Below are 9,016 nucleotides of genomic sequence, written 5' to 3'. Positions count from 1 at the left end.
ATTGCAGCCAGCCTTGCTGCTGCTCTCTACGCTGCTTTCTGTCTTCAGGAATCGGTGAAGCAGCAGAAACCAGCCAAGCTGTTCACGCTCAGTCATTACAAGGCTGTCTACAGGCTGTACACGGCCCCAGAACACTTGAGCTCCAGGTGGAAGCTCGTTCTTTACTCCCTGGCTTTCTTTCTTCTTGTCACAGTACATTTTGGAACCAAGGACATCTTTGTTTTGTACGAACTTGGCTCCCCTCTCTGCTGGGCTGCTGATCTCATTGGGTACGGCTCAGCCGCCAGTTACCTGGCTTACCTAAGCAGCCTGGGAGGGCTGCGGCTGCTGCAGCTCTGCCTTGAAGATACCTGGGTGGCAGAGATAGGATTGATCTCCAATATTTCTGGACTGGTTGTGATTTCTCTTGCTACTACAACACCACTGATGTTTACAGGTGATGCCGAATTCTTAAATCCCTATATCTCGGACTCTTAGCTTAGACATGCCAGTAGATGCAGGAGGGCAGTGTGCTTCTGGGAGTTCAAGCACATGGAGGAAGTTCTGCCTCCATTTCAGGTTGCGTACCAACAAAACTGTGGCTTGCTGACAGCAAAGTTGGCCAAGCACTGAAGTTGAAAGTGCAGCCATATAGTTCCTAGAATATTAGGTTTCCCAGAAGCTGTATTACACTGCAGACGCAGACTGAAGTGCATTGTGAGATGCAGGAGGGTGAATTGGGTCCAAGTATAGCAGGGAGAAACTGCCTTGAGCTACAGATTTCTGGGATTGACTTTGGAGACTTTATTTTTCAGCTGAGCTTTCCCTAATGTGCTGTATCTTGCTCGCAGGTTATGGGACTCTGTTCCTCTCCATGGCAGCCACTCCAGTCATCAGAGCCAAGCTCTCCAAGCTGGTCAGTGAGACGGAACAGGGTAAGGAGTTAGCCACTATGCTTAAGCCAGGTCTTGAAACACTGAAATCAAACTGCCTTGGGAGGTTAGGACTTCCCTGGCTCCTTTGGACTCCTGTGCCCCTGCATCCACCCTCAGGCCCAGGGTAGCATTTTATTTTTTCAGAATAATTGTCATTCATCCGTTTAGACTTGCTACGTTTTCAAGATGAGGACAAGAGAACGAAAGCAAGATGAAAAGTATTGCATTCAAGCTCAGGAATAGTTCATTCATCCATCTGTTTGTTTCCAAAACTTTTACAAGGAGCAAGAGTTAAAATGGATTATATAATGAGCAGAAAATAGTGATTTCCCTGACCATGACTCTTTTCTGTAGATCAGTAACAGTGGGAAGAAACCTAGTGTTGTTAGAGGGTTATATCATTGACCATGTGAAAGATCATGGATAACCCGTAGGAGGAGCATATTTGCCTTTCTTCCAGTAATTCGTTTGAAGAGCTTGCACTTGCTGTTAAACAGCGCATAGGGATGCCTCTGCAGACAGACAGAGGAGAGGAGGGAATTGAGGCGGGAAAGATCGAAAGGTGACTGCACAATTCGTGTTTCTTATATTAGAAGGAGGGTGGTGCGCACTTGATACCAGATTTATGATGCTAAATCTATATAAAGTGCAGTCTTCCGCTGTACTTAATGTTTAACAAGCGATAAGATGTGCTTGGCAGTAAACAGATCTATATAGCCCTGTCTAAAGTATTTACAATCCAGCTGATATATAATATCCCTGGTCAGCTCTGGTGATACACATTCTGGAGGTCAATGAGGTGGTCCTGGATACAGAGAAGCTGAGCTCGACAGCTTTGGCCTGCTAGGCCAGCACAGTGCACCTGATCTCTGCTCCCAGCTCTTGCTTAGCACGCTTGACAACGCAGACACCACTTTTCTGATGGGAAGTGCAAACCCTGAGAAAGGTTCACAGAATCCCACTGAAGGAGGTGGTGTGGTAAAGACAGTTGCAGGCAGGGCCATGTCACCATTAACCTCTCGTATATCTTTTCCAGGTGCTCTTTTTGCTTCTGTTGCCTGTGTGGAAGGGCTGTGTTCGCTTGTGGCTACAGGAGTGTTCAACTCTCTCTACCCTGCCACCTTGCACTTCATGAGGGGATTCCCGTTTCTTTTTGGGGCTATAATTCTTCTTATTCCAGCAGCTATTATTGGGTAATTTACTTGAAATTTCTGAACTTTGCCATAGGGCCTGTGAAGTGTAATATGAAAAATACTATTTACTCTACTTAGGATAGAGTCTCACAGTTTTTAAGGCATATTTTCAGTTATGCTTATGAGAGGGTGTTTATTGCCCCAGTAAGCAGAGGTGCAGGTCCATTTCTTCTGGCATCTGAATCCTAGCGATAAACCTACAGCCCAAGTAATGTAGCTGCCGACATTCAAAGTGCTTCAAAGTCTCACTCCACCCTCAGAGTGGAATCCAAAATCTGGAGTTGAATTTGAACGTCCTCCTTTATGGAAGAGATGGAGCTCTTTTAGCAGTCTCTCTTCCTGTTGTTTCTCTACTAGTCAAAGCAAAAGTTGTGTCATGACAGAAAACAAATCCCCTGGTAAGCCTTGGGAGAGAGAATGTGTTGAGATTTGCAGTAGAAGTGCAACAGCTCCTGGCAGGGTCATTTTGTTCTGTTCCTTTGAAACTTTAAAACTCAACTTCATTCAGCAACATCTCAGTGTGCCTTCGTAGGCTCTAACTGTTCGTTCTTTCTTTCTTAGGTGGATAGAAATCTGGGAGTCAAACCATGTCTACGGTCACTTCTCAGACACTTCCCTGTTCCCTGCAGATGGCTGAGCAGCAACTTAGCAACAAGGAATTGGCCCGCTTGGAGGTGTCCATCTGAAGACTGCTCTTTATTCTTCCCTTGAAGGACAGATAAGTGTGGGAGGGACACCTTGCTTGTCCTTACCGATTTTAAAATGCCAGATAGTTGGAAATCATGGCTCTGACTGCCAGTAGGAACTCGATTTGCAGATGTGAATGCCTCCTTGGTCAGAGAAAACCCAAGAGACTCAAAAGGCAATCAAGGGTAAAAGCTATTGTTGGCCATTTGCAAGGCCGGTTAGTGGTTTGGGGTTTGGTGGGAAGGGAGGGTTCTGTGGCTTGCTTTTAGAGGATTGAATTCTGCTTTAATTGCCAAACATGTTCCCCTCTGAGTACTACAGCGTGCAGCAGATGAGCTGTTGGTGTGTGTGAGGCCCAGACCAAAGCCTGCAGAGCGAGACTGAAGCAGAGGTACCCAACAGCGTGCTGCTGAGGAGAAAGATCTGCGCTCCGAATCAGTGTGTTGTCAATAAAAGTCGTACAAACGTCGTATGCCAGACTAGGCTCCTGCAGAAATCCTTATGATGAGTAGTAGTTTACCACAGGAGTGCTATTGCCGTCCTTATTGACTAAACTAGCTTTAGCTTCGCAAGTTAGAGGTGTCCGAGGGAGAGAATCTGATGTGTGAAGTGCTTGTAGCGAGGAGTGCCAGTGGCATGCCCTGCCTGTCTGTCTCAGCTCGGCCCAGGATTTCAGCGGTACTTCTAGGAAGTAATCGCTCGTGTGAGAATACCAAGGTGCAAGTAGGTGCCTTAATTGACAGTTGCCCAAACTGATGAATTTAAGGCTAAAATTGACAAAATTGGGCCTCCCTAACTGAAGACCCTTACATTAGAAATTTGAGGCCCCAACTGTGATAAGCGTGCCCTAGTGTCGTGTGAAGTCACTGCTGTGCTTATGGCAGAGCCAGAAGCAGTCCTTCCTCATCAATACACAGCGCTGTTGGGTTGAGCTGGTGTGGGGACAGGACTAGTGTCTTTGGAGATAAAATTACGCCCCAAAATTTTGTGTCGGTGACCTCACTTCTGCTGCCTTTCTCAGGATTTGTTGATGCCAGCAAGCAAACAGCGCATTCGTGGTACTCGTAATTGTTCTTTTCAAAGCATTAACTGTATTGCCTCAATCCTATTTTCTTCAAACTGCCATAAACCAGCAGTTCTGTGTACATTGCATTGCACACACTGTTCAGATGCGTGCAATAATGTCCTTAACTGAGAAATTGCTTAGCAGACATATTACTTTCAGAGTGAATAAAACCTCCGTTCTCTTTTATGGTTCATAAAAAGCTAGCTTTTCTCGTACAGCTGTTGATGTCATTTGTCCTCGCCTCGTTCTGTGCTTCTCTCCGTTATTTTCATGCTTCTTCCTTTATTGAAGACTGCAGTAGAGAAGCAGCAGCAGGAAGTTATCTGCCTTGTGGAGAATGAGCGTGCGAGAGTTCCGAGTCAGGAAGAATGCAGATTTGGGACTTGCAAGCAGCCAGAGCTTGCTTTTCCTGGACACCGGAGTAAAGCTAGCAGGAGTGCTTAGTCTGTAACCTGCCCTTCAATATGCAGTAAATGTGAAATGCTTATATACAGCTTTGTTCCCTGTTCGTTAGGAGTTTGTGATAAAAGCAGGAGAATTGGGGAGTAGAGAAGCAGGAGGTGGAGAAGTAGGGAGGCTTTAAGAACTTGCTGTTATGCCACTTGATCTATGTAGTTAGGCCAGTGGACATAGGCAGGAGTTAACGTGTCCGATTGCCAGGCTAAGCCCAGAATTAGCCTCCCTGAGGAACAGGGCATGCTGTGAGTGTTGCGTTAGCTGTTCGTAGCTGAACTGATTGTGAAGTAAGCCGCCTCTACCAACAGACTCCATGGACGCCAATGCTAGCAGCTGCTCAGTGCTGTGCAGTGAAGTGAAACTTGTGTACTGGCTCTGCTTTCCTGTTTGTGTCAGTGTGCTTGCAAAGGAGAAATTCAATAGGAACTATTATGCTCTATTAAAAAAACCAACAAAGTTTTTCTGGGCTGTCCTCCAAGAACTACAACCGTGAAGCAAATACATGATCGTTGCATCGTGACTGTGGGCAGCAGGTAGAGAGTCCCTGGGGATGCAGTGAGCAACATCAGTCCATGCAAAGATGAGCATGAAGTCTGGGTGCCCGCAGAGAATGGTGCTTGGAGAATGTCAATTCTGCTGCCCCTTCAGAGGATGAGAAAGCATGACGGCAAGAGAGAGCAATTGTGAGAAGGCTGCAGGGAGAGAAGCATGTGACACGAACAGAAAAGAGGTGGGGATTTAGAGTATAAACCAAATTTATTAATGTCTGATAGAACAACTTTAAACACTTTGACATGACATAGCGAAGGAATAAGGAAGGGTGAGAACAGAAGGATTCATTTCCTTGAGACTGTCTGCTCGGACTGGAAGGGGCTGGGTGTGGGATGTTTTGCCAAGAGCAGGGCGAGTTCGTTAAGGTGAAGATAACTGAATGATGGGGAGATGGGAAGAGTCACAGTCTGGGCAGCTGGAGCATGAGATGGATCTCATTGCAGGTGAGACACCTAAGCTGCAGAGAACAAGTAAATCTCTACATTGAATGGAGGGTGAGGAGGTTAATTGCTAGAGAGCCTCTGGGAAACGACGCAATAATCTTACTGTGTATTATTGTCGGGAGAAAAATCCTTAGGACTGTTTGTGTGGGACTCCTTCAGTGGCCATGGAGGCCTTGACATTCGATCAGTTACTCAAGACTTTTCCCTGAAGCAGCTCACAAGTGGCTTTTATTCTTTGGCAGAATCACCTTTGGGCTCATCTGCTGGCTTCCTCGTATTTAATCTGGAGATTAGATAGATTCTGTTTCTGATAAATGCTAGGTAGATATAGCTATTAACCTTTTACTGGAGAGCAAAGATGCCATTAACTGTGAGCTGATAAGAACTATCCATAAAGCTGTGGTTAAGCACCAGAATTTAACTTTTCTTTTTTTTTCCCCTTAAATGTTCATGGATCTAAGCCAAAAGGAAATGTGTTTGGGTTCCTGCCAGTTAAGGCAGGCAGCGAGGCTTCGGGGAGAGCCAGGAGAAGGACGAGGTGGCTGAGTCTCCTCATTACCTCCTGAAAGGGTTGAGTTATCTTGAGCAGGGACAGGCAAAAGAGCTGGCTTCTTCTGCAGGGTGGCACATCAGCCCGGTCTCCAGACCGTCGGGGCAGGCTGGTGTTCCCTGGGCATGGCTTGCTCTTCCTCCTGTCTGTCCTCTGAACAAGGATGTCTTTTTGCATTAGTCACTTTGCATCAAAACAGACAAGCCCACGTAGGAGCTGCAACTTCTGGTCCTAATTGCAAAATGGCATGTTGTTGAGAGCCCGCTCACGCTCCAGGCAGGTGTGGGAAGCAGGACAAGGCTGGGAGTGCAGAATTCGGGGGAGGTGTGTCGGGGTGCCTGTGGTTCCTGGCCTGCAGCGTTAGCAGCCGGTGCTGCCAGTCCTGCTCCCAGCCGGTGCTCGCACCTAGCAGCCTCCACCTGCCCTTGGCATCGACTTTGCCCTTTCTTGGTATTTCAAGGTGAGTAGCTACAAAAAGACCTGGTGGGTCTTGAGAAGAGGTCGGTAGAAAGAAACAAATGCTGCTTGGTATTGCATCCAGCAGGGAGTAGGGACAGCCCTGAGCCTGAGGAGCTTAGCCAGGGCTGTCAGGGGTGAGTGCTAGTCAACAAAGAGATAACGCCAGCTCCTGTTTGAAGGAACAGACCACAGGAGACCTGCTGTGGAGCACCAACAACAGAATAAAGTACAGCCAGTGCACGACATCTCTGCAAGTACGGTGCAGCAATTAGCATCTTCCATATCTGCATGGGTGTATGTTTTCCAGAGTCACAATCCAGCCTCCCGTCCCCTGTAAGTACAGCCCTGATAAAGCGGTAAAGCTGAGACATCGGATGGAGGGAAGGGGGTTGTTTTAAAAGCACTTTTTGCAAAGATCCTGCAGAAACGTCACATGATCTAAACCCAAACTTCTATCGCCAGAGTTAAGAGCACAAAGTGGTTTTGCAGCATTAGGAGGTGAAAGGCCCTCTAGGAGGGAGCGAGCTCATGTGATAAAGGGACATTACTGGGAAAGAGAAAGCTGCTGCTGAGCAGTTTAGAAGGCCTCTGTGTGTTATCTTTCCCAAACACGGGGATTTCGTTAGGGCTTAGCTTTTATTTGCCCTTTCCTGCTCTCAGCTTCTGACCGCAGCGATATTCCGGCGCCACCCAGCAGAGGCCCATACGATGTTTATGGACCGTTCCCTCTCAACTGCTCTTCTCTCTCACGTGTCCTCTTGCAACGTACCCCTCACCAATCCGCCAGCTTTCGGTCCTCAGAAGATCCCTCCTCTTTGGACATGCTTCTGGGGGAAGCTGCAGCCATTTGCGGGCGTCTGGACAGTGTTGGTCTCCCTTGCACGCCCTGCATTGCAGGAGGCGTAGCCTGCATGTCCTGCCACCCCGAGGGAGGATGTGGAAGACAACTCGTCCATCCCGGAGTCCGCCCTGGCTTGGCTCACCGGGCACCGTACAAGTAAGTGCTGGCCTTTTAGCGCCAGGGGCTTGCATTTGGAGGGTGAAGGGGGGCTAATGAGCCAAGGCCTCGTCTCAAGCCAAGGTACTAAGATGGGGAAAAATCTAGAGGGAGAAATTTGGTCCCACATAAAAAGGGGTCACCTGGGAAGTCTCTGGAGGGGATGAGGCAGCTGCGCTGTTCTAGGTCTGCCCTGGGGAGGACAAGCAGTCCAGGCCGTTCTCCGACCCAGCCGAGGAGTCCCGGGAGGAACGGCCTTGGAGAAAGCGGATGATTTTGTCGATTGTGGCCTCCTGGTACTCGTGGGACCACCTGCGTTCGAGGGGGAAATCTGAGTTAATTTTTCCATCGTGCAAGGTGCCATGAGATAGCTCAGTGTGTTCGGGTCAGGAGCCAGAGACCCCCTTTCTCCAACCCATCTCTCTAGGAGCACCCTTTTCCCCATGGAAAATGGAGGAACACTGGATGCCGCAGGAAAGCCCCTTCCCCTGCGCCCTGCCAGGCTGGAGGGCTACGAGCAGGTTGGGGTGTCAGCCTGGAGCGCTGCTGCACGAAGGGGAAGCGGGAGGCGAGAGGAACCCAGGCGAGCTGCGAAACCTGCCAGCACCGCTCCTGCCTGGAGGGCTGGGGGCACGAGGCTGGGCGTCCTCCCAGCGGCGACGGGGTGGGGAGCTCTGTTAGCCAGAAGAGCCCCAAGCACAAAACCAGCAGAAGGGTTATGGTGGGGACCTTTGCTCCCTTCGTGCTCTGGAGTACCTGAAGTGACTCACGTCCCCTTTGGCCTGTTCTGCCTCCCTCATCTGTTTCTCCCAATTTCCTTTTGCTCTTTGCTACTGCTTATGCAAGCTGTTCTCCCCAGGTGTCAAGGAACCCCATGGCACACGTTCCTTTTACTTACTTGATACCATTAAATTTCAGGACAGCCCTCATGTCCTTGGGAAGTGTTTCTGGGTCCGGCCACTCAAAATGGTCTGTAACAGGTATAATGTTCTTTCCAGAGTTCAGGGCTGTCACAATCTCCTGCAGGAACATGCAAGCGCTCAGGCTATGGCCCGTGTCAGCCCATCACCAGCTCCTTCCCGCTCCAGCATCCACCAAGCTCTCACCTGATGGCATCTCCTACCTTGTGCACCCAGTCCTTGCACTCAGGGTCTCCCATGCATTTATCCAGTGCATTTGGCGAGAGGACCAGCACAAAATTGCGGGCACTCATGACGCTCTGGATCAGCTTGTCCTCAAACTTCCCTGCCTCCAGCTTCTCCACATCGATGAACACGCTGAAGCCGTGCAGCTGCAGGTGGACCTTCAGCAGGCTGGTGGCGAGAGGAGGCAGCACTGTGAGGGGAGCTACTGCCGGCGCCTGGGTTTCCCACCGCATCGGCCAAGACGTGATGAGACAGAGGAGCAGCGAACGGGCTCCCACAGAGAACAGAAGGGTCCTCGAGAGGCCAGCTGCCAGCCCAGCCTGCTTACAGGTGTCTGGGCCTGCTCAGAAAACACGGGGAGCAGGACGTTAACTCCCTGCTGTGATCCCCTACAGCCCTACGAGGACAGCGTGAAAAAGGGTAAGTCAGTGTCAAAGAGGGACAGGGTGGCAGTGACAGGACTGGGAATTAGCCTGTCCACCGCGCAGCTTATGGCACGTGCTGTCCCCATTTGCACTGAGCTTTTGGCAGCCTCCCCCTCCTCCCCGCTGCAG

General features: G+C 49.5%; 2 protein-coding genes across 2 annotated transcripts in view; one reads left to right on the top strand and one right to left on the bottom strand.

Moving 5' to 3' along the window:
- SLC46A1 (solute carrier family 46 (folate transporter), member 1) overlaps window positions 1-4,068 on the top strand; it is a 5,106-nt gene extending 1,038 nt beyond the window's left edge. The window contains exons 2-5 of the mRNA XM_009334305.1: window positions 8-436; window positions 831-914; window positions 1,951-2,107; window positions 2,669-4,068. Of these exons, the coding sequence (XP_009332580.1) occupies window positions 8-436; window positions 831-914; window positions 1,951-2,107; window positions 2,669-2,744 (746 nt within the window). The 3' untranslated portion in view covers window positions 2,745-4,068. The remainder of the gene's footprint in view (window positions 1-7; window positions 437-830; window positions 915-1,950; window positions 2,108-2,668) is intronic.
- A 3,431-nt stretch (window positions 4,069-7,499) lies between these two features.
- Window positions 7,500-9,016, bottom strand: part of SARM1 (sterile alpha and TIR motif containing 1) — a 7,045-nt gene continuing 5,528 nt past the window's right edge. The window contains exons 8-10 of the mRNA XM_009334304.1: window positions 8,441-8,630; window positions 8,216-8,337; window positions 7,500-7,629 (exon numbers count right to left, since the gene is read on the bottom strand). Of these exons, the coding sequence (XP_009332579.1) occupies window positions 7,500-7,629; window positions 8,216-8,337; window positions 8,441-8,630 (442 nt within the window). The remainder of the gene's footprint in view (window positions 7,630-8,215; window positions 8,338-8,440; window positions 8,631-9,016) is intronic.

Source organism: Pygoscelis adeliae, unplaced genomic scaffold (assembly GCF_000699105.1).
Source record: "Pygoscelis adeliae isolate BGI_AS28 unplaced genomic scaffold, ASM69910v1 Scaffold531, whole genome shotgun sequence".
Taxonomy (NCBI): Eukaryota; Metazoa; Chordata; class Aves; order Sphenisciformes; family Spheniscidae; genus Pygoscelis; species Pygoscelis adeliae.
Note: the sequence above shows the minus strand (reverse complement) of the source record. Positions and strands in the feature narration are given on the sequence as shown.